The sequence below is a fragment of the Notamacropus eugenii genome, chromosome 1, assembly GCF_028372415.1.
Source record: "Notamacropus eugenii isolate mMacEug1 chromosome 1, mMacEug1.pri_v2, whole genome shotgun sequence".
Lineage (NCBI taxonomy): Eukaryota > Metazoa > Chordata > Mammalia > Diprotodontia > Macropodidae > Notamacropus > Notamacropus eugenii.
Genome location: NC_092872.1, coordinates 723,757,235 through 723,783,450, shown reverse-complemented (window position 1 = coordinate 723,783,450; position 26,216 = coordinate 723,757,235). Strand labels below are relative to the sequence as shown.

At 37.6% G+C, this 26,216-nt stretch overlaps 2 protein-coding genes across 2 annotated transcripts in view; one reads left to right on the top strand and one right to left on the bottom strand.

The window, feature by feature from the left end:
* LOC140521639 (uncharacterized) overlaps positions 1-26,216 on the top strand; it is a 264,697-nt gene that overhangs the window by 82,599 nt on the left and 155,882 nt on the right. The window lies entirely within an intron of this gene.
* On the bottom strand, positions 2,502-25,858 carry LOC140521640 (uncharacterized). The gene is made up of 4 exons (XM_072636877.1): positions 25,757-25,858; positions 16,851-16,977; positions 15,930-16,025; positions 2,502-14,308 (listed from the first exon to the last, which is right to left on the bottom strand). Exons 1-4 carry the CDS (start codon positions 25,775-25,777, stop codon positions 12,339-12,341), a joined length of 2,214 nt encoding a protein of 737 aa, XP_072492978.1. The 5' UTR covers positions 25,778-25,858; the 3' UTR covers positions 2,502-12,338.

Sequence of the window (26,216 nt, the reverse complement as noted above, 5' to 3'; positions counted from 1 at the left end):
AGAATGCGATTGACTCTTTTTTCATGATTCTCTTGTGTTACTCTCATTTCTTTTCCCAATTTTTCTTCTACTTCATTAATTTGCTTTTTTAAAATCCTTTTTAAGCTCTTCCAGGAATTCTTTTGGAACAAGAGACCAAATCACATTTTTCTTTGAGGCTTCACATGTAGCCATTTTGACTCTATTGTCCTCTTCTAAATTTATGCCTTGATCCTTCCTATTACCATAGTAACTTCCTATAATCAACCTTTTTTGTGTGGGGAGGGGAGGATAGAATTTTGCTCAATTTTTCTGCCTTGTTTTGTGACTTGGTACTTTTATGTGAGAATTAGGTGCTGGTTCTGCATTGTCCTAAGCTTTATGTGATGGGGCTTTGGATATTACCACTGGCATTCATGGAGCTTCAGGGCTTAGCTGTTTGCTTCCTCTGGAGGGTAGGATTCCATTCTGGTTTGTACTAGGGTTGGGTTGAGGGGGCCTTCCTGTTGGTCTCCCCTGGGTGTAGAGTCTTGCTGCTGGGTTCCTATGAAAACAGAGTCTTTCTGATGACTAATCCTGGAGGAAGGATTTTGTGGCTGATCTGCCCCACAGTTGGGGCCCTGCTGCTGAGTTCCTATGGAAACAGAGTCTCTGCTGGTAAGCCCCAGGGATGGGGTCTCCCTGTTGGCCCATGCCAGGGCAGGACTTCACTACTGGTCAGCAATGTGATCAAGGCCTGGCTGGTGGCTTATGCTGGGGGTGGGTTTGCTGGGGTGGGGCCTTGTTCCACTGCACAGACTGCTCACTTTCCTAGGGGGCTGCTGGTTTTCAGGAGGGGACCTCACTGGTGAGTTGCCCCAGGCTTGGAACCTTGCTGCAGGCCCCTTGCTGTGAGGCTGGCTACTACTCCTGCTCTTGGACCTCACCTCCCCCCACTCCAGTGAGACAGCCCTTTCCTGCCAGACTGAGAAGCTACTTCCCTGCTCCTAGATCAATTCTGAGGTGATTTTCTAGTTGTTCAGAGGGGAATTTGGGAGGCTTCAGAGGGTTCCTTCCTCACTCCACCATCTTGGTACCAAAAGTCCTATTGATACTTGTTGAATTGATCTTAAAACCAGTATAATTTAATTTTTAAATCCCTGACTTCATCCATAAAGACATTTCCTCCATCGCCAAAATGCTTCTGTAGCTTAGTTAAAATACAGTCAGTTTCAGTGCCCAAAAGTACTACCACCTGGTCCTAACCCTTACTGAACTTAGCTAGGCTAGAGTTTGGTTGTACCACCAGATCTGTACTTGAGATATTCCAATGTTGGGCTCTTCTAAAAGCATTTCTTCTGTCAGCATAGCCCAGTAGAAGCCAAGATCATCTTCATGACCCTGAAAGTCTTCAGAATGGGAAAATTCTCATTTGATCCAGCCATTCCTATTAGCTACCATTCAATACCTCTTTTCCATTTCCTGGCTAAACTTCTTGAAAAGGTCATCCACAACTGATGCTTCCCTTTCCTTTCCTCTCACTCCCTTCTAAATTTCTACAGTCTGGCTTCTGACCTCATCATTCAACTGAAACTGTCACTTTCAGAATTCCCAATGACCTCTTCATCACCAAATCTAATGGCCTTTTCTCCATCATCCTCCTCCTTGACCTCTCTGCAGCCTTTGATACTGTGGATCACTCTCTCTTCCTGGATACTCTCTTCTCTTTAGGTTATCATGACACTGCTGTCCCCTGGTTCTCCTTCTATCTGTCTGAGCTCTCCCTCAATGTCTCTTTTATGAGAGTTTCCTCTAGATGGTATCACCTAATCATGGGCATCCCCCAAGGCTCTATCATGGGTCGTCTTCTCCATTCTCTCTCTCTCCCTCACACTCTCTCTCTCCACATACACATATACATATATACATACTGTCATCACTTGGTGATCTCAGCAGCTCCCATAGATTCAATTACCATCTCTTTGCATCTGAGTCTTAGATTTATTTGTTCAGCATTAATGTTTCTTCTGACCTCCATTCTCACATCTCACAGAAGAGTAGTTTATTTATCTTAGAGGCCATATGGATTCCCTGGCTTGAGTACTGGAATCACATGACCTGATCTACACATAAAGACCGTTCTTTAGCAGCAGTATATAAGATGGACCATAGAGGTTAGGAATTAGGAGGTTGTTGCAACCATGTAGGCAAATGGGTGATATGAACTTGAATTAAGAGGATAGTAATATGAGCACAGAGAAAGGGTCAGATGAGAGAATGGTTGTAGGGACAGAAGGATAATGTCCAATGAGACCATACCAACCCTCTCATTTTGCAGATGATGAAACTAAGGCTCAGAGAGAGGAAGTTGTTTCCTTCAAGTCCTGCAGAATGACAGAGACATAGGCTTAATCACCTTATTTATGACAGACTTTCAGACCTTTGCCTGGAAACCCAACAGAGGCTCCACCTATTGAAATTCTTCTCTAGCCCCAGAAGGCAGACCTGGGAGCTGTGACATATTAAAAGTTTAAGAGGCATAGTTTCTGGGTAATTAATCATTTTATTAATTATTGCTAGTAGATAATTAATAAAAGGACAGACATTGGGCTATCTCTCATTAACCAAAGACCCCTCATGGAACCCACTCAATTCTCATATGCCCTTGGAAGAGTAAGTATTCCTGGAGGTAGAAATCAATTTTGATTAGTTAACAAGTAATGAGAGAATGAATATTATAATGAGGGTCTGGGGGACATGATTCTGATCACTCAGTCTTGGACAAAGAGACTTATCTATACCCATACCACCCTGTCTAGGGTAATCTAGATAAAAGGAAGAATTCTCTTCCACCTAGACCTGACTAAAACACAATGGGCCAGAATCCACTAGTTCACCTAAACTAAATTTCTTTACCTTTGGATCAGATCTATATTCCTGGTTGAGTAAGTTTCACCCAAGATATCATCTCACTATCAGCCTTGTACTTCTAAGGCTGTCTGAATTGCCTGTTTCTGCATGAAGAAATAGGAGGAGGGAAACTTAGTCCTAATACAATAATTGCTTATTAATATAGGGCAGAAATAACCATTTCTCTCAGAGCAAAGGAAGAATGGTCCAGCGAAGCAAATTTTCACTAGATGTCAGGACAACCTAGGTGGTGTAGTGAATAGAGTACCATGTCTGGAGTCAGGGGGATTCATCTTCCTGAGTTCACATCTGGCCTCAGATACTTACTAGCTATGTGACTCTAGGTGAGTCACTTAACCTTATTTGCCTCCATTTCCTCATCAATAAAACGAGCTGGAGAAAGGCAAACCAACCACTCCAGTATCTTTGCCTAGAAAACCCCAAATAAGGTCATGAAGAGTTGGACATGACTGAAAATGAACATCATCCAAAAGCTCCTGTGGGAGGTAGTGAGTTCCACCTGACAAGACGTATTCAAGAGAAGGCTAGATGGTGACTTGTTGGTTCTATCAGGGGAAGGGATTCTTGTTCAAGTGTGGGTTGGACTGTTGGCTTCTGGGGTCCCTACCAATCCTGAGATATCGTTATTCCTTCAAAGTTCAGCTTAGGTGTCACCTCCTCCATAAAGCTCTCCCTGACTCCCCCAGCTAAGAGCAATCTCTTCCTTTAAAAATTTTCCCAAAGCATTCTTGTATCACTCCTTTCTTGCATCATATTTATATTTTTGGTTATATCCTTTTATTTTATTGTTAGCTTCTTGTGGGCAAGGGCTATATTTTTTGTATGTATATAGGCATGTGCCTTTTACAGAGTAGTCACTTAATGAATATTGATTGAATTGAACCAAATCAATTTATTTTCTGTCTAGAAGAATAACTAAGGAAATGATGTTACTTTCAGACATTCTGGATGGGGACGAATGCCCAAGTGATAAAGCCACATGGAATAGATCCTTGTGTGCTAACATCTGGCGTTGTGCAAAATGAACTGAAAGCTGGGATGTGGAGCATGTAAATTTATGTGACCCCCCTGCTGAGGTAAGAAGTTCCATGGGTGACCATTTGGTTTCCTCGGGATGTTGGACCCAGTGTTCTCCTGCCTCATGCAGAAGGTGGAATGAGTGGAGGGGGAGGGTCGGACTCCAGTTGCCTATGTATTGTATTTGGAAATATTTTACCTACATAGAAATAAGATGTAAGGTTGTATTTCTCCAGAAGGGAGGAAAGAGAATCTGAGGTAAGGGATGCTCACCCCAAATGCCTTTCCACGAGGTAGTAGTTTTCCAGCCACCGAAGTGGACCGTCAAAACTGGAGAGAAGAAAGAGACAAAAGCACCTGAGAAGTGACATGGATGAAAAAGCTACCCCCGGCTCTTTCTTTAAATTCTCTGCCATAAGAATTCTCTGAAGACCTCTCATTCTAAAGGCACAATTCCAGGGGGAGTTGCAACTGACTTCTAGTAGCAGATTTCACCTCCTATCACTATCTCCTCTGCACTAGGAGAACTTTGGGCCACTTACCCATTGGACTGAGATTCAAGAATTTGGTTGATAAAAATGAAGCAGTTGGGCAGGGTGGTTGGACACCCCAGGAAGGATGCGCCCCAGGAAAAAGAATTGGCCCCCATGATAACAAAATGGGGAACTTCCCATATATCAGAATGGAAGATGAGAGACCCATATTCCCCAGAGGCAGTGAACCCAGTCTGAAAAGGTAAGGAGATCAAGTTCTGTCTGGCATGGCTTCATAACGGTGACTTGCAACCTTTTCAACTATACTTCCCTTCTATTTTCCTTCTGTATCTTATTTATCAACCTAAAAAAGATATTTAAAATAGTTCAGGGTAGTGTTACAGACAATGTGAAGATGCACATATGAAGTTAGCAATTAGAACCTATATACAGAAATCAGAACTCTGAATAAAAATATGAGTTTGTGTTTTTAAATCATATGGGATTTTTTTAGCTTCTAGGAAATCTTGTTAGGTTTGTATCCAATCTGCACTGCTGGAAGATATTTTGATATTACTACCTTGTGAGTTTATTTTGAGCTTTCCTGACCTCACAGTAGCTGTTTGTTCATTTATCTTCCTTACTCCTTGACTTTGGGCTTCATGCTAGTGTTGGGCTCTGCTCACCTCTGTGGAAGGGGGAATATTTGGTTTGAGCTTTTTTTTACATACTTTTACTGCTTCCATAGCTCAGTGTGGGGGCCTCTGAGTTCCTGGTGATTTCACAGTGGTGGGATCCAGGAAGAGGCCTGTTCACAACTCTTTATATGAAGTTCCTGATACAGATTTGGGTCAGTTGGCTTGTGTGAGCTTAGTTTCCATAAACTGCTGCTAAACTCAGTGGTTGTTGCCCCTGGAAGGTTCTGTAGCTTCAGAACAACTGAACTGCTGACTCTCCCTTGGATTTGGTCTCCTCTAGTTTATCCCACTGAAGGCTTCTGTGCAGGGTCAAAGTCTCACAACTAAGTTTTTGGATTTTGTTCCTTACACATATAGAGTCTCAGCTCCCTTGTTATTGAACCTCTCTACCCAGAACTGTGACCTAACATTCAGTAATAAGTGACAGAACTTCCAATTGACCCATTACTGCTCTTTCTACTCTGGTGTTTAGTGATTCATAAAGAATCCCAAGAGTATGGGAGACAAAGTCATTAACTCTCTTCTTCTATGCAATTTGTTTTTTAAAGTGCACATTATATTTATCAAGGTAGTAACAAAATTCAGTGCCCTTGTGCTTTTTGTTTTCTACTGTTTTATTTTTAAACATATTACTGAACTCTGCCCCTTTTTAAATAAATTGCTATCACTTTTCCTGAAGGCAGCATCATATAGTGGCTAGAGATGGGATGAGAGATAGGAAGGCCGTAGCTCAAGTTCAACCTCTGATACATACTTGTGGTTTAATTTAAGGGACAACAATTAAACATTTGCTATTGTAGGCAACTCTCTAAGATTAGAAGTCACAGAGAAGGTGTTGACCTGCACTGGAAGAGGGCATTCACTCATCTAGGAATTCCTTATTATCAGTGAAGCCACAGTTCCAGTCTCTATCCCCATCATTTCCCAGTAACTCACTCCACCTCCTAAGTTGAAGTTCCTGCTAAAAAAGGCAAGTATAATCAAGCAAGACAAATCAACATGTTGACCATGTCTGCACCTCATTCCAAATCTCAGTCCCTTAATTCTCCAGCAAGAGAAGGCTTCACTATCAAGCTTCTGAAGTTGATTTTCCTACTCTCTGGATACAGTCATGTTTAAAGCTACTGCCCCATACACTTCATGGCAATTTAAGGGAATATAAAAAGGTTAATTTTGACTCTTAAGTGATTGGTGACATCCTGATTTCCATAGCTAACCTTCCATAGAGGGCAGAACCTGGCACATAGTAAGTACTCAGTAAATGCTTGTTATATTTTGTAGCCAGACTTTCTCTTGATTTTTCCCTCTGATTTTTTTCTCATTCACCAAGTAGTTTGTTTCTGGCTCTACTTCGCACTCTTTGTCTCCTCTTCCTTTAATCTGAGGCTTGCCTAGGCTTGCCATCTCTCATTGGGTTTCAAAAGAACATGACATTGCGACAAAAATCTATGTGTAGACTATGTATTGCTGTCCTGAAGAAACAATGGATAAATTCATTCCTATCGAGAAGAATGCCCTCTTTAGGAGGGACAGTAGTAGTTACTGCACCACTTACAGTACTTGTTCCTAGAATACCCCTGTCATAACTCAGATACTTTGCATCGTTAAGTGTACTTTTATCAATCTTCTAGCTTTAGGCCTCTCCCCACCAAGTGTACAAATCCCATCTGTCTTTTACCATTAGACCATCCCTAATTTATCTTTTTTTATCTTGACCAAATGATAAAACTACAAACTGGTTAGCAATCACTTTATGTGAATTATGTTTGTTCTTCTTTTTGGAAGAGGACCATGACATCAGAGAAATATGAATTGAGAAAACAGCTATTGGAGCTGCTTGTGTGTCCATGGTTCCTTTATGGTCACAAGTAACAAAAAAATTGCCTTAGTTATGTCAGAGAAACACAGAGTAATGAGTCAGAAAAACAGTGTTCTTCAACATCTTGATGTCCATTTGCCCCTACTCAAATCTTAGAGGAAAGCTGGCTTCCTAGTCCCCTATCTCACAAGCACAGAAACCTTTGGGGACTTTGTATTCAGGCAGGTCTTTGGTGCCATCTTCTGTCCTCCACACCAAATGCATGTCCTTTCTTTCTGGTGGTTGTGCAGATTTAGGCTTTCATCTCTCATGAGCTATCTCATGTTCAAACTGAGTCACTTCCAGGAAAGAACATTCAGACACCCAGACAGCTTGATACCAAAGATCAGTCCTATAACGGTTTGCCCACACTTTGTCATGCATGGTATATGGACTAGGGAGTAAAACACCAAGTTATAGCTCCAAGTTTTTCCCTGTCTCATTGTCATTTCTTGAGGCTTTTATTTTGGGGACTCCTGTTTTGCAAAGTTATCTCTAATTACTGTAGATCTGACACATTTTTAAAATTGATACGAGGTAGATGATTGTGAAAATGAAACATGTCACCATCTTGTGGATCACACAACTATAAATTTTAGGATTATGGGCCTTGTCTCTACAAGTTTTAGGGGACATGGAGTCACTGTTCCAGGTGCCCTTTTTCTGCTGAATCCCAAAGAAGGGGCATACAGCAGATCTCCATCCCCAGGAAGAGTAGTGTCAAAGTAACAATCCCTATTTGCAGCATTCCATTTATCTTAGTTGCAGGTTAGGAAGATTATTCCACCAATGTATCCAGGAAAGAGTAGAGAGAAAACATGCATGGTAGACAATGGAAGGGTCTCAGCCTCTTCATCCTGCCTAACAACACATGAAACTGACTGATGCAGCATTTTAAATTTTATTTAAACTTCTAGCTCCAAATTTTCTCCTTTCTTCTACCCATTCACCAGACCACAGAGAAGGCAAGTAGTAAGATACCTGTTATACAAATGATTACGTAAAACATATTTTGTATTATCCATATTCCGCAAGTGGGGCTGGGGAGGAGGCAAGAAAAATAAAGGATGGAAAAAGTATGCTTCAAAATCTGCATTCTAAATCAATTCTGTATCTGCAGGAGGAGAGCATGTTTCATCAGAGTGGCTAAATCTTTCAGTTATCATTACAACATTGCTATTACTGAATATATTGTCTTCCTAGTGAGTTTGTCTATTCACATTCGGTTATAATTGCTATGTCTTGCACTCAATTCTATTGTCTTCTATTTCTCTTTTGTTTACCCTGTCCCCCCTTTTAACAGTCTGTTTTGATGTTCACTAATGCCTTTCTCAATCTACCCTCCTTCTAATCACTCCTTCCCTCATTCTCTTGGTTGTTTTGTAATGTCTTTGGTTTCTCATAAAGTCATCAGCTTCCACCTGCTCCATTTTGATTTTTAAAGAACTATTTTCTTCAGTGAGCTTTTGAACCTTTTTTCCATGTGGTCAATTCTGCTTTTTAAAGCATCCTTCTACTTACTGGCTTTTTGGACCTCTTTTACCATTTGGGTTAGTCTATTTTTAAAGGTGTCATTTTCTTCAGCATTTTTGGGAGTCTCATTTAGCAAGCTGTTGACTTGCTTGTCATGATTTTCTTGCATTGCTCTCATTTCTCTTCCCAATTTTTCTTCCCCTTCTCTTACTTGATTTCAAAATCCTTTTTGAGTTCTTCCATGACCTGAGACCACTGCATATTTTTTGAAGGCTTTGGATGGAAAAGACTTGACTTTTATGTCTTCCTCTGATGGTATGCTTTGTTCTTCATCATCTGAAAGGATGGAAGAAAATACCTATTCACCAAGAAAGTAACCTTCTGTAGTCTTACTTTTTCCCCTTTTGGGGCATTTTCCCAGCCAGTTACTTGAATTTTAAATCCTTTGTCAAGTGGAGGGTATGCTCTAGAGACCTGTAAGTTCTCAGTTCCTTCAAGGTTGTACAATTAAGGAAGAGGAGTTTACTTTTCTTCTGGTCTGCTCTCTGCTCTGTGAGCATCCACAAGCATTCTTATCCACCCAGAATCTGCGATTCCCTCTCCACAGTCACCACCAGCTCCACCATGCCAGTGCTCTTCCTCATCCCAGGATTGCCACTCAGAACTGAGACCCAGATCAGCTGCTTGACTCCCCCAGGATCTTTAGACCAAGGGCTACCAAAGTAGACGCTGCCGCCGCAGTGGCTTCCACCACCCTGAGGTCGGGGCTGGGGCTGGATGGACCGTGCTCCCCTTTTACCCAGGTGAAAGAGCTTTCTCACTGACCTTGAAGCTGTCTTTGGTGTTTTGGGGTTGAGAAATCTGGGAATTGCAGCTGCTACCCATGATTCCACTTCCTGAAACCTCTTTCAGTCCTGTCAGTGTGCACAGCCAAGGCTGGCTTGTGCTCTGCTCTGAGCCTGGTGCGATAGACCTTTCCTGTTGGCCTTCCAGGCTCTCTTGGGCTGGAAATCTCTTTCACTCTGTCGTTTTGTGGCTTCTGTTGCTCTAGAATTTGTTTAGAGACATTTTTTACAGATATTTTATGGGCTATGGGGGGAGAGCTTCTACAAATCCATTCTTCTACTCCACCATCTTGGCTCCACCCCCCCTTCCCTCATTCTCTTAGCCCCTTTTCAGACTTTCTTTCCTGAGCAAGATTAATTTATAACCCAACTTGTGCATGTGTGTGCACACATGTGTGTAGTTCTTTCCTTTCTGAAACACTTCAGATGAGAGTGTGCCTGCTCCATCTCAATTTACCACTACACTGTAAAACGTCATCCGAGCATATCTTTTATGAAATAATTTTCCCTATGCTTCTTCTCCTTTCCCTCTTCTTCCCAGTGCATCCCTTTCTCAACCATTCATTTTTCTTTTGAGATTATCCTAATGTACTAGACTCATACCTATGTCCTCTTAAGTAGTCTCCTAATTATTCTAAGGATAAAAAAGTTCTTAGGGGTTCTAAGGAGTATATTTAGGAATAAAAACAATTTACCCATATGAATTCCCTTATGATTTCTCACTCATGCTTATCTTTTTATGCTTTTCTGAATCTTGTGTTTAAGTGCCATATTATCTATTCAGTAGCTTATCTTGTCATCATGAATGCTTGAAAATTCTCTATTTTATCAAATATCCATTCTCTCCTTCCCCCATAACATTATACTCAGTATTGCTGGGTAGGTCATTTTTGGTTATAATGCAAACTCCTTTGCTATCTGGAATATCATACTGTAAGCCTTCTGTTCCTACAAGCTTATGTAATTTTTATTATGGTTTCATGGTATTTAAATAGCATCTTTCTGACTGCTTGCAGTGTTTTCTCTTTGACCCGGAAACTCTCAATTTTTGGCAGTTATATTCCTAAGAGTTTTCATTTTGGGATCCCATTCAAGAGGAAATCAGTGGATTCTTTACATTTCTATGTTGCCCTATGATTCTAATACATCTGGACAGTTTTGGTTTATAATGTTGAAATATGATGTCTAGCCTTTTTTTTTTTTAAATAATGGTTTTTAGATGGTACAATAATTCCTAAGTTTTCTTTCCTTGGTCTATTTTCCAGGTCAGTTCTGATGAGATGTTTCACATCAAAAAGAATATTTTCAGTCTTTGAACAATATTTTGTTTCATAGTGTTTCATGGATTAGCTTCCACTTGAGCAATTCTAATTTTTATAATTTGTTTTCTTCCATGAGATTTTTGTCCTCCTTTTAACTGTTTAGCAAATTCTAATTTTTAAGAAGTTATTTTCTTCAGAACTTGTGTATTTTTTACCAAGTTGTTAATTCTTGAGTTATAATTGCTCTTATTTCTTCTCCCAAACTGCATTATGACTCTTACTTGATTTAAATTTATCTCTTAAAAAAAATTCTCTTGAGCTTTTCAAGGAATTCCTTTTGGGCTTCTGCCCAATCTCCATTTTGCTTTGAGGCTTTCATTGTAGAGATTTATACATCATTATCTTTGAGTTTCTGTCAAGGTTCCCTGTGCCCACAGAAGCTTTTATTGTCAGGTTCTTTTACTGTAGTTGATAATTTTTCTAGCCTGTTTCTTTAAGTTTAGACTTTTTGTTAGTGTTGGGCTCTGATTGCTTCTGGGGGCAGCTATCTAATATGTTCTTCTAATTTTAATGTAGTACTGTTTTCTGAGGTTAAGTCTAGGGACTTGCTAGTTTTTGTTGCTTCTAAGATACTGTGGTCTGCGGAGAAGTCAGGTCACTGCCCTATAGGTCTGTAAGCTGGTATCTTACTATAACCAGGTAAGGTTATCTGTTCCCTTGCTACTGTAACTGCTCCTCTCTACCCTGGACATAGAACTTAGAAGTGAGTAATGAGTGATGGTGCTGCCAAATGGCACCTGATCCTACAAGTAGTGCTAGCACATGACCCCCTGGAATCTCTTTGACCAAATGTTCAGACTCTGTAACTTCCCTGGGTGCTAGGCTTTTCATTGCTGAGCTTACACCCTTATACTCCTGGCTAGTTCCCACCTCATGGTTTCCATACCTCTCTGACTTCTTAGGTTCCTGTTGGAAATAGAAATCGCAGTGACTTTTATTTCACTTTCTCACTCAGAATTCAGTTTGGTACATTTTTAAAGTTATTGTAGAATGAATGTGTTGGAAGCACTCAGAAAAAAAAATGCTAGCTTCACTCCACCATCCTGGCTTTGCCCTGTTTTTCAGTGTGAGAGCCTTCCCATAGTTGCTAAATGCACAACATTCCACTCCAGTATAATTTCTCTGATGAACAGTAAGGAGGGCACACAGTTTGAAGACATTTTCACATTAATTTCTTTCACAAGGTTTTTCTCCAGTATGAATTCTCTGATGTCAAATAAGTTCTGTAATGCCACTACAGACATTCTCACATACATACTATTTCTCAGTAGTATGACCTCTTAGATGTCAAAGAAGTTCTGATTTCAGATAGAAGGATTTCAAAAGCATTACATTCATAACTTTTCTTTCTAGTAAGGATACTTTGTCATTAAATAGGTTCTGAGTTGTAGTTGAAGGTATTCCCACATACCTTACATTCATAAGGAATTTATCCAGCCTTCCCACATTACATTCTTAAGTTTTCTCTCATACATATTTTTCTGATGCAGAGTAACTTTTGAAATCATGCAGAAGGTGTTTCAAGACATATTCTATTCAAATTTTTCTCTAGAATGAATTCTCTAGTGTAAAGTAAGCTGTCTCCTCAGTCTAAAAGCCTTTCCACATATATTAGGCTTCTCTCTAATTCATATTCTCTGATGTGGAATTGTTTCCCCAGCCTGAAGGCCTTCCCATATTCATCACATTTATAAGAATTCTCTCCAGTGTGAATTCTCTAATGCTGAATAAGCTGTTCCTTCCATGTGAAGGTCTTCCCACATTCATTCATAAGGTTTCTCTCCAGAATGAATACTCTGATGTCGCATAAATTCTGAATTCCAAAAGAAGTCTTTCCCACATTCGCTATACACAAACAGTTTTTCTCCATGATGACTTCTCTGATGCTGAGTAAGCTGTGTTTTCAGTCTGAAGGTCTCCTCACAATAATTACATTCATAAGACTTCTCTCCAGTATGTATCCTTTGATGTTGATGAAATTGTTCCTTTACTCTGAAGGCCTTTCCACATTTGTTACATTTATAAGGCTTCTCTCCACTATGAAATCTCTGATGCTGAATAAGCTGCTTCTTCAGTCTGAAAGATTTCCCACATTTATTACATTCATAAGGTTTCTCTCCAGTATGGATACTCTGATGTCGCATGAAATCTGAATTCACAAAGAAGCCTTTCCCACATTCATTACATACAAATGGCTTTTTTCCATTATGAATTTTCTGATGCTGAGTAAGCTGTGACTTCAGTCTGAAAGCCTCCCCACAATGGCTACATTTATAAGGCTTCTCTCCAGTATGTATTCTTTGATGTTGACTAAACTGTTTCTTCATTCTGAAGGCCTTCCCACATTTATCACATTTATAAGGCTTCTCTCCACTATGAATTCTCTGGTGCTGAGTAAGCTGTGTCCTTAGTCTGAAAGCCTTCCCACATTCTTTACATTCATAAGCTTTCTCCCCAGTATGAATACTCTGATGTCGCATGAAATCTGAATTCCCAAAGAAACCTTTCCCACATTCGTTACACACAAAAGGTTTTTCTCCATGATGAATTTTCTGATGCTGTGTAAGCTGTGGCCTAAGTCTGAAGGCCTCCCCACAATGATCACATTCATAAGGCTTCTCTCCAGTATGTATTCTTTGATGTTGAATAAATTGTTTCCCCAGCCTGAAGGCCTTCCCACAGTCATCACATTTATAAGGCTTCTCTCCAGTATGAATTCTCTGATGCTGAGTAAGCTGTGTCTTCAGTCTGAAGGGCCTCCCACATTCTTTACATTCATAAGGTTTTTCTCCAGTATGAATTCTCTTATGTTGAGTAAGTTCGGCAATATGACAGAAGGCCTTCCAACATTCATTACATTCATAAGGTTTCTCTCCAGTATGAATACTCTGATGTCTCATGAAATCTGAATTCCGAAGGAAGGCTTTCCCACATTCATTACATTCATAAGGTTTCTCTCCAGTATGAATTCTTTTATGTCGAGTAAGTTGTACAGTAAGGCGGAAGGCTTTCCCACATTCATTACATTCATAAGGTTTCTCTCCAGTATGAATTCTCTGATGTCGATTACGCTCTGAGTTGAAGTAGAAGGCCTTTCCACACTCCTTACATTCATAAGGCATCTCTCCAGTATGAATTTTTTTATGTGCCTTAAGTGAAGTATTACTTCTTAAGATCTTCCCACATTGATCACATTTAAAAGGCTTCTCTCCAGTATGAATTGTCTGATGCTGAGTAAGTTGTATCCTCTGTCTGAAGGCTTTCCCACACTCCTTACATTCATAAGGCATCTCTCCAGTATGAATTTTTTTATGTGCCTTAAGTGAAGTATTACTTCTTAAGATCTTTCCACATTCATCACATTTATAAGGCTTCTCTCCAGTATGAACTGTCTGATGCCGAGTAAGCTGTATCCTTTGTCTGAAGGCCTTCCCACACTCCTTACATTCATAAGGCATCTCTCCAGTATGAATTTTCTTATGTGCTTTAAGTGATGTTTTACTACTTAAAATTTTTCCACATTCGTTGCATTCATAAGGTTTCACTCCAGTATGAATTCTTTTATGTAGAGTAAGTTGTACAGTAAGGCGGAAGGCTTTCCCACATTCATTACATCTATAAGGTTTCTCTCCAGTATGAATTCTTTGATGTCGATTACGTTCTGAGTTGAAATGGAAGGCCTTTCCACATTCCTTACATTCATAAGGTTTTTCTCTAGTAAATTCTTTGCTTTCTGAAAAGAAGAATAAAGGGTTGACAAACTCTGCCTTTTCCCCCTTTCCCAAGGTTTGTAGTTGCTCAAAGGTTTTAGAGCTATTCTCTATCATTCCCACCTGAGAGGGCTAGTCTCCATGATCTTTCAATAAGGATCACACTTTTAGCTTGTGTGAAAATGTAATGACTCATAGTTTATATATATATGTATATATATATATGTATATATATATATATACGTATATATATATGTATATATATATATATATACATATATATATACGTATATATATATATATACGTATATATATATATAAATGAATTAACTTATGATGAAATTACCTGGAGGGATGAATAAGCCTTTACTGTAAATAGGCAATATTTGAATGGAATAAGGAAATGAAAGACTATCCACAAAAATTATATGCCTTTAAGAGCCTGCAAATATATCCTTATCATCTGAGACAAAAATAAGAAGAGAAAACAATGAACAGAAAGAATAAGGAGAATCAACCAATTTAAAGTGAGGAGAGATAGAAAGATAAGTCAAGTTAGGAGAATAAAGAAACATGAGGAAAAAGAGGGTCATATCAGACAACTGTTTTCATAAATATCTGCTAAAAGTCCAATAAATCTACTTTGTAAGGGACTGATTCAAATCTGTAAGAGTAAGATCCAATTCCAAAAGTGAAAATGATCAAGACATACTAGTAGTTCTCACTAGAGAAATTATTAAAAGTTACCTGAAACATTATTCAAATTCAGGTAATCAAAGAAGTCAAAATGAAACAATTTGGATATATCAACAAATAGTCATCGGATTAGCAAAGATACTTTGAAATTACAAGAAATTTTGGCAGTTATGCTGAAATAGGTACTTGATCAGCTGCTATCATTTCTCTGAAAAATAACATACAATTTAAGCTAATTCTACAAAATTGTTCATACTCATTGATCCAATGATCCCACTACTAGGTATACAGCCTCAAAATTTTACTGAATGCAAAGAATTCTCTCAAAAATATTTACAGCAGCTGTATGTGAAATGGCACAATACTAAAAACCTATAGACTCAGTAACAGGGCTATGACTAAACAAATCATGTCATAGGAATCTATCATTGTGCCTTTATAAACGTAATTTCAAAGCATAAAGAAAAACAGGATGATATATAAAATGACAGACTGAAGAAAGGGGAATTGGCTTATGATTAAATGCTCTAAAAAGTAACAGTAGGAAAGCAACATGAGCATAAAAACCACAGAAGAAAATATCAGGAGACTCAGAAGAAAAGAACTTGTTAATATTTTAAGTAATGTGCTTATTTTAAAAGGGGGAATGAATTGATGGAAATAAAGTTGAAGAATGCTTGCCTAAGTTAAGATAATCTTCAAAGAACAGAAGAGAAATACCTAACCTGTATTCAGGGAACAACTTTATTGGACAGCATTGTTAGATGTGAGTAAAGAGAAGCATAAAAAAATAATTTCTTAAAAAAAAAACAAAACACAGCTTTTTTTAATAGGACCAAAAAGCTATAATAAGACCACTTGTTCAACATTTTCTAAGAACTCTGACCTAAAACGATGAACAGAACTGTACTTTACAATAATTCATTTGCTTAGTTTTTAGGTAGTCACCTGGATAGCTGTTTTTTGGGGTCTCTCTCTCTGACATCCAAGATGCTTCCTTTCTTTCCATTTGGGAGATCACATCTGGCTTGGAAACTGAAAATCCTGTTCAATGAAAAGAGAAAAATGTTAGGGATGGTAATTTAAGAATTCTATCTAAAATAAAATTATTTAAATACTCCACCCTACTCTCAGTAGAGAGGTGTGAGAATGAGAGATCAGAATGTATCTTATATCACTGAGGGCACTGGTTATCTTAGCTGATGTTGTTTGAAATTGTTTTGTTTTTTTTTTAACCAGTAGTCTGGATGAGGAGAGAAGCAGGATTATTTTTTAGGTGGAGGAGAGGGAAGGAGAACTGACCTCAAGTAAAACATCCATAAAATTTAATAAAAGAATCCCAAAGTAGCTTAAGTTCTTTTTTTTTAGGGGGGGGGGGGGTAGGGGCAGTGCGGAAGAGAGGAAATAGGCATGCTAGGAAGGCCTCAAAGATGGTACAAATGACCACTGAAGGATAGTCTACAGTGTGTGGGAATGAGTTACAGAGTTGGGCTTTGGGAAAATAGTTCATTTGACATACTCCCTCCTTAGACAATGGGAATATTTGTGTATGATCATACCTCCATTGGGATTAAACAGAAAATCTTGGATTTGAAACAATGAGAGGACCTAAGACAATAGTAAATCAAGAACTCAGTTTCCAGTCATACTAGGCGAAGACCTTTTCCTGTTTCTTGGCTACAAAAGGATTAGGAATATCATCCTTTTGTATGCCAAAGAATAACTGCTAAAATCTTTAAAGTCTCTCTCTCTCTCTCTCTCTCTGTCTCTCTCTCTCTGTCTCTCTCTCTCTCTCCCCCCCCCCATTTATTTATTTATTTATATCTCAAAAGGTATATATCAAAACTCCAAAGGAGTAGCTGTTCTTACCCAAAGAGACCAAGTTCCTATAGTTCTCCAGCATCACATCCCTGTACAACTTTTTCTGTGAAGGGTTCAAATGTAGCCACTCCTCCCAGGTGAATTCTACAGCCACATCCTTGAATGTCACTGATTCCTGAAACACCAAAATATTTAGATTACCCAGGTATAACTTTGACTGTTATGAAGTTTGAATGTATGGACTGTTTCATTTACATGTAACACAGTACAGAGCCTGGTACATAGCAAGCATTTAAAAATTCCTCTTCCATTAGATTGCAAGCTCCTAGAGGGCATGGGCTATTTTTGTATTCTGTTATATCCTCAGCACTCAACACAGTACCTGGCACACAGTAAGTGCTTAATTAATGCTTACTGTTTTCAGTGGTTCCAATGATATCAATTTTACAACCTGCACCCATGGCTCCTATTCTACCCTCTGAGCTCAAACAGTAGTATGCCTAAGTCTTCTCTAATTGCTGAAATAAAACAATGAAAATGAAATAGTAAAACATAGCTATCATGTGGTCCTAAGTCTTTCCTTGCAGGCTAAAGATTCTCAGATCCTTTGAGCAATCAGCATAATCTCTTCACCACTAAAGTAGTCACCTTCATCTCTTAAAAAAAAAAATTATTTTCTCCCAATTGCAAGCAAAAACAACTATTAAGGGAATTCTAGTGCCAAGATGGCAGAGTGAAGAAACCCCCTAAAACTTTCCTGAATTCCCCTAAAAACAATATTTAAAAAGTCTCAGAACCAATTAAGGAGTAGGGAAGCAGTTTACCAGCACAGCAGGAAAGGTCTGTTTCACTGGGGTTGGAGAGTAAGCCCTGAGGACCAGTTAAAGATACCAACAAGGACCTGAGCCTGAATCTTGGGACAGTGCAAGACTAGAGCCCAATTATGACATAAAAGCACAAAGGCATAAAATAGAAAAATGAACAAAAAAATAGTAAATAAAAAGAACTTGACTACAGAAAATAATTATGGTGACAGAGAGGATCAAGGCACAAATTTTGCAGAGGGACAATAGTGTCAAAATGGCGACACATGAAATCTCAAAGAAAATGGAAATACATCTAACGCCCAAAAACAACTTCTGGAAGGGCTGACAAAAGGTTTTGTTATTTTTTTCAAAAAAAAAAAAGCAAAAAATAAAACAAGACATGTAAAAGAAAAGGGAGAAGAAATGAGAGCAATGCAAGAGAATTATGAAAAAATTATCAAGAGCTAGGTAAAAGAAACACACAGGGAAAAGATATACAAAAATTCACAGAAGAAAATAACTTCTTAAAAAACAGAATTGGTTAAATGAAAAAAGAGGTACAAAAGCTCAGTGAAGAAAACAATTCCTTAAAAATCAGAACTGGGCAAGTAGAAATGAATGATTCCATGAGACTTCAAGAAACAATACGACAAAATCAAAAGAAGAAGAAAGAGAAAATTTGAAATTTCTCATTGGAAAAACAACTTACCTGGAAAATAGATCCAGGAGAGATAATTTAAGAATTACTGGACTACATGAAAGCCACCCCTAGCAAAAGAGCCTAGACATCATCTTTCAAGAAATTATCAATGAAAATTTTCCTTATATTCTAAAACAAGAGGGCAAAATAGAAATTGAAGGAATTCAGTGATCACCAGAAAAAGATTCCAAAAGGAAAACTCCCAGGAATATAATAGCCAAATTCCAGAGTTGTCAGGTCAAGGAGAAAATACTGCAAACAGCCAGAAAGAAATGGCTCAAGTACCACAGAGCCACTGTCAGGATTACACAGGATTTTGCAGCTTAAAGAAACAAAAGGCTTTGAATATGATATTACAGAAGGTACAGCAGTGAGTATTACAACCAAGAGTCACCTACACAGTAAAACTGAGTAAAATCCTTCAGGGGAAAAATTGCACATTTAATGAAATAGAGGACTTTCAAGCATTCCTAATGAAAAGACTACAGCTAAATTTTTAAAAATATGATTTTTAAATACAAGAGAGAACACAAAAAGGTAAAAAAGAAATAAGAAATGTACAATTCAATAAGGTCAAACTGTTTATATTTCTACAAGATAAGATGATATTTATAACTCTTAAGAACTTTATCATTATAAAGGCAAAGAGAAGGAGTATATTGTGCAATGATTAACTTAGCTTTTCTTAGCAATGGAAGGATACAAGACAATTCCAAAAGACTAAGGATAGAAAATGCTATCCACAGTCAGAAAAAGAACTATGGAATCTGAATGCAGATCAAAGCACAGTATTTGCTCTTTTTTGTTGTTTTTGTTTCTTCTCTCTTAGTTCTTCTCATTGGTTCTAATTCTTCTTTGCAACACAACTAATGTGAAAATTGAAAATGTTTAATATGAATGAATATGTAGAGCCAATATCAAATTGCACGCCATCTTGGGACAGAGGAAGGGGAGAAAATTGTGGAACTCAAAATCTTATGGAAGTAAATGTGGAAAACTAAAAGTAAATAAATATTTGAACAAATTTAAACCAGCTGATAACAGTGAGCCCTGAAATTTGAAATCTTGGCAGTTAATGGCCCTTGTGAAAACTGAGATTTTAAACTGTTAACATTAGTGATTATAAAGCATTAGTGCATTTAATTTAATCCAAAAATTAATATGATAAAGATTTTTGTCGATTCAAAGTCTTCAGAAAATTAACTCTTCTTTGATGAAAGACAAAAGTTAAACTCTTAACTGCTTGATTAGATACAATACCTTCACAACTTACAGTATTGGAAAATATTACAAACTTTGTGAAAGGAAGAGTTAAGTAGTAACTATGATCATTCATAGTCAAAGCAAAGGTCTTATGAGTTTCTTTAGACACATAAGTATCAGCACCAAAGTGATAGTTGCTTTTATACAATAGACTATAAATTGAGAAACCATCATTGGTTTCTGGCTGATCCACCTTGTCATTACCAAAAGTCCTCTGTGAAATGAATGGATAAATGCTTCTCTAGCATAGAAGAGGTTAACTTTGAGAGGGGTTTAGACAACTTCTTCTCCAAAGTCATCCTACTTACTGAAACCTGTGACACTACAGTGAGTAACGAGAAAGGATCTGAAATTCTGCAGTTGTGCTGAGGGACTTTATTTGACTATCACTTATAAAAACTATGTGACTGTAACCAATTCCAATTGCCCAAAAGGTCTAAAAGAAATCAGAATGAACTAAACATTTAGAAGCCTTTAAGCAAAATGTGACAGTATTACAATTAATGGATTTTGTCTAATAAAAATGTACTAAAGTATAAAGGAAATCTTCACTAAAATGATTATTAAGTCTGTAGACAGTCCTGGATAGAATTGAGAAATAAAGACCAGAGGATTAAGCAAGTAGAAGACAGTAAGAGAAGGGTCAGAATATAATACAGAAGGGGTACTGTTGAAGGGCTTTGATCAAAGTCCACTGGAGGGATATAAAAAGAAAAGATGGAAATTTAAGCATGTAGGGATGAGAGAAGAATGGTTAGAGTTAAAGCAAAGTTGGAATCTCTTAGCACTGGCGAAGTATGAAGGGAAGGTTTCAAAGTAAAAGGGTTTTGGAGTTTTGAGGAAGGGTTTTGACTCCACTGAATCTGTTTTAAAAAATGATTTAGGGAAATGACTCTTTGACAAATACTGCAAGTCTCCCTTCCCCAATCAATAGAAGACAACAAAAGAAATTTAATAAGATTGGGAAGGGTTAAGCAGAAATGTGACAAACACAAATTAACTAAGTGATTGACAAAGTAAATGTTTCTTTGATTTGGTTTAAATAGTTATGCTAGAAGTTTCTGTTAAATATTTATTAAGAAGTTTTTCCTGACAGAGCTACAATCAGAAAGCCTTGAAGTAAGGAGAGATGTGACCTTTAATGGTCCTCTAAAGGTACCTTGGCAGGGCTAAGTTAGGAGAGTTAAAGGAATTGATTTGGCAATGCCTTTATAAATTGAACTCTTAAAAGAATGTGACAAAAGTGTTTGAAAACTGCTACATGTTTAATAGGTTATATTTTATTTTAAATTAGAGAATAATAATTAATCACTGTGGAGGGAAAAAAAGTAGCAAAATCCTCTTAAGAGACTCTTGTATGTGAGGTTCTATGGGACTTCCTACTCAGGCTGGGTCATAAGATCTTGCCAGCCCTTCTGACATCATGTGGCAAAACTCTATAATGCTACAGTTTGAGAAACTAGGGCCTCTCGCAGAGAAAGTGAAAAAAAAATTTAAGAGTTAGCCTTTTTTCTTGTTGAGACAATTGGGGCTAATTCACCTACCCAGGGTCACATAGCTAGTAAGTGTCTGAGGGTGGATTTGAACTCAGGTTCTCCTAACTCCAGGGCCAGTGTTCAATCCACTGAGCCAACTAGCTGCCCCTAAGAGTTAACTTTAAATAACAGTGAGGTTCATATAAGATCATCTGGAAAATCATGAGAGCCTATCTGTTAATGATTAGTATGCAGTGAAATGACATTTTTGAACCACTGTGCTAACTGTACATGAGAAGTCCAGAATATAATTATTCTTACATGAAAGTTTAACAGAATATCTTGATACTTATTAAGACATGAGAAAAATAACAATAACCAAGCCCTGAGCTACAATCAGTGAAATTTTGCTGTTTGAGGAAAACTCTCTTGGGACTTTAATCTGTTGCTATTCTAAGTTTCAACTTCAGGTATCTGTGTGTGAAAGGTACTAGGCCTGGAATCAGGAAGACTCATCTTCCTGAGTTCAAATGTGGCCTCTGACACTTCCTACTTGTGTGACCTAACACAGAAACCTCAGTTTCCTCATCTGTCAAATGAGCTGCAAAAGAAAGTGGCAAACCACTCCAGTATCTTTGAAAATCCCAAATAGGGTCACAAACAGTCCAATACAACTAAAAAGGACTAAGTAAACAACAATGCATGTCTTACTTCTCTAAGTTCACTAGTCCATCAATCAAGGGACAGGCCAAGTGTTCCTGCCTCTGGGAAAGTTGAGGGACCTACTTATCAAAGGTGAAAGTAGGATTCTCTTGACTTAAGTTTCTCCATGCTGGTAAGCAAAGACATTTTCCCACTTAGGTATATCTGAGCCTAAATTCTGTGGCTCATAGTGATCCCTTCTGTGTGACCATGATTCATACCAAAAACAAAACAAAACTGAGGAAGACTATTGATGCTGCTATGTCTCTCCCTTTTTTTTCAAATAGCAAATTCTACGACAAGGGTGAATGTAATGATGCCTCATTTTTTCATTGTAATAAAAAAGGAGATAAACCATATTAGTAAACTTTGATTGGATAATATATGAGGACAGTACTACTATAGTTAGGAATAATTTTAAATTGTTATTTGAATTACAAATAATAGAGACCATTCAAGGCTTAACCTTGTTAACAATAAAGAAGACACTTCCCTTTTCTCATGAGGTCTTCTTAACACACTATATAACGAGTCATCATTATAATTGGTAAGGTGTTTAATTTATAGAAGATCAATACTACACACCATCCTTTTATTATGCTAATATAGTAATATCCTCCTAAGGGGAAGGAATGAATTAGATAAAGACAGATAAAAAAGAGTGAAGATGAATGTGTAATTTTTAAAAATTAAATGAAGCACACAATTTGCAGGAGTAACAAAACTTGTGTGCACACCAGTGGCTCTCATATTCAAATGACATTGATGGAATATATATTAGCCTATTTTCTGGTTTTAAAGGCTTAATTTTTTTTCCTTTTATGAGTTTTAGTTCTGAAACAAAGTTTAAAATATACGAGGATCTCATTTTACAGGTTAGTCCTTCATGCATTTCTTTTAGGATTAACAGCACTGTCCATATAAGATAGAAGGTTTTGATGCAAAACAGCCAGAGACATGTTTGGACTAAAATTCTTTGAAGGCTGACGTGTAGATTCCTAATTTGATGTTCTATAGCTTACCACCTCAAGTAGTTACTAAACTGTATTAAGATCTGTTTTACAAAAGGGGATACCAGGAATACTTAAGAACCTAGAAGACCCACTTGTAGAGTGGCCATCAACTAAGAGCTACTCTAGAATGAGACCATGAGAATTTGTTTCCAGGGACCACATAAAAACCTAAGACATCCGAAACTCAACTGGAGATTTAATGAACATTGGGAGTGGGCTACTAGGATACAAAGGCACTTGTCCATTGTATAACCTGGAAGATAACATAAATTTTACTTTTCTAATGCACTATTTTCTCTGTAAGGCTAACTTACCTAAAGGGACTGCCTTCAATGGATTTTGTCAAGGTGATGGCCAAGACTGCAATGCCAAGGGATTCCTAAGTCATGGAAGCTTATTCTTGTCTAGCCACCACAATAAGCAGAAGGAGTAGGCATGAAAGATTTATCACCTTTTGCTGGGCCACTTGTAACAATCAATCAGCAACAGTAATACTCAAATCTCTCATGGCTCACTTTATATAAAATGTTGAATCCTGTAGTTTTTGCTTTCCATTGCCCTATTAGTAATTTAATGCCAATGGATATTGATCATGCCTGATCATATCAATTTGGTTAATATACAGTTATTCAGTGAAGACATGGTTCTATAGAATCTAAGCAGGGAATGAAAAATTTGGAATATTGATTGCTGAATAGTAATTAAGAATTGTAGTGATTCAACACAATTAGAAATTATAGATTAAAGTTAAATTTCACTGTGTAAGCCTTAGTTTAGAGGATTTACTTCCGTTTTCTAGATTACAGCCTGAACTCTCACCTCATAAGGTAGAACAACAAAGAATTCTTTGACAAAAATATTTTTTGATAATAAAACCAGGGAAGGAAAAAAACAGAGAAAGAAAGCAACAAAACCAATTTCCCTAATGAATGTCAAGGAAAAATACAGAATAGATTAGCAGGAGATTCCAGCAAATGTGTCACAAAGATTATACATTGTGCCAGGCTGTGTGTGTGTGTGTGTGTGTGTGTGTGTGTGTGTTCGTGTGTGTGTGTTTGTGTGTGTGTGTGTTCATCCTTCCTTGCCACAGAAGACCATGCCATCAGAGAAATGATGATATGACTTGCACTTGACTTTGTTTTCAGTGATGGAGGGCTGTGTAGGTCACTAGCCTCACTTTCTTCTCCACAGCCATCTGAATCCAGTGACCAGATATTCATCAGGATGACTGGAGATGACCCAGCATGAGGCAATTGGGCTTAAGTGACTTGCCCAAGGTCTGTATTTATACAAGGAATACAGAGCAGGTTCAATATTAGGAGAGCTACAAGTATAACTGACTATGTCAGAAACAAAACCAACAAAAATCTATATGTTCATATCAATAGATGCAGAAAAAGCTTTCAAAAAAATACAATACAATTCCTACTAAAAAACACAACATAGCATAGGAATAATGGAGCTTTTCTTAATATAAGTAGTATCTATCAAAATCCAAGAGCAAGCATTATCTGTAAAGGAAATAAATGAGAAGCTTTCCCAAAAAGATCAGGGGTGAAGCAAGGATGGCTATTATCAACACTTTTATTCAATATTATACTAGAAATGCTAGCCAAAGTAATTTTAAAAAAAGAAATTGAAGGAATAAGGTAAAAGAAACAAGAATCATATTTTGCAGATAAAATGAAAGTATACTTAAGAGAATTCTAAAGAACCAACTAAAAAACAAAGTTGAAACTATGAAAAACTAGCAAAATTGCAGAAAGTTGTATAAATCCACATAAATCATCAGCATTTCTATATATTACCAACAAAACCCATCATTAAGAGATAGAACAAGAGATTCCATTTAAAATAACAGCAGACAGCATAAAATACTTGGCAGTTTCTCTATGCAGAAACACCCAGGAAGTAGAGGAACATACTTACAAAATACTTTTTTGCACAAATAAAAACAGATCTAGACAACTGGAGATAATTGCTCATGAGCAAGTGGAAAATTCGAACTAAATTAATTTACTCATTCAGTGTCAAACCCATCAAACTAGCAAAGAATTTTTTCTACATACTAAGGAAAAAATAATAAAATTTATCAGGAAGAAAAGGTGAACAATATCAAGGTAATCAATTTGAAAATGATGCAGAAAGGCAATCAAGTAGTAAAAGATTTTTAAAAATATTAAATGGCAGTAATCATCAAAACAATCTGCTTTGGGCAAAGAAATATAGTGATTGATAAGTGAAATAGGTTAGGTCCACAAAACACAGAGGTAAATGACCACAATAATCTAGCGGTTCAAAAATCCAAAGATCCAAGCTTTGGGGGCAAGAATTCACTATTTGATAAAAAGTGCTGCAAAAACTGCAAAAGCAGTCTGGCAAAAACTAGGCATAGACCAACATCTCACAGACTATATACCAAGATAAGGTCAGAATACGTACATGATTTAAATACAAAGGATGATATCATGAGCAGAGTAGGAAGAATTTACCTGTCATATTTATGGATAAGGGAAGAACTTATGACTAAACAAGAGACACGGGCCTCATTTCTCAAATATAAAGGGAACTGAGCCAAACTTATAAAAGCCATCCTGTAATCGAAGAAAAAGAGGTCAAAGGATATTACCGAGCACTTTTCAAAACAGGAAATCAAACCTACCAATAGTCCAATGAAAAAAATGTTCTGACTCACTAATAGAGAAATGCAAATTACAACAGAGAAATACCACTTCACCTCTCAGATTACCTAAAATGGATGTAGGGGCCAGACAAACCTAGAAAAACTTGTATGAACAGATGCAAAAGGAACTGAGCTGAAATAGAACGTTCTGCACAGTGACAGCAACATTGTAACAATCACCGGCCCTGAAAGACAATCTACTCTGATCGTACAATGAACCACAAAGATTCCAAAGGACTCATGATGAAAAATGAGGAGAATTGATGAACTCTGCTTAGATTAAAGCGTATTTTTTCATTTCACTTTTCTTACCTTCTTTTTTCTTTGAAGCATGGCTAACACGGAAATGTTTTGCCCGACTTCTCATGCAAATAGTGTATCCTCTCGTTTGCATTCTCAATGGATGGTGGAGGAGCTGGACGGAGGGAAAGAATTTGGAACTCAAAACTTTAAAACGCTTTAAAAAATCAAAGAAAATATAAGTTAATTTCTCTGGGAGGACAAGTAGATGGCTCCTGTGTGATCTTTTAGCTCTAAATATATGATGCTCTGATCCCTACAGTCTCTAGACTTACAGGGGAAGGAAAAGTACCCCATGGTCTTTAAAGTGACATGGAATTTCAGGAAAGAAGCACTTGGCACTCACCTTCCAACTCTGGCTGTCAGGAGCACAGGAACCATCCTCCTTCCCACAGCGAATCCCCTTTCTGGAGCACAAGGGGCAAAGGATCTGGGGAGGAAATGACAGTTAGGAGACTCGCAGGGCACGTTC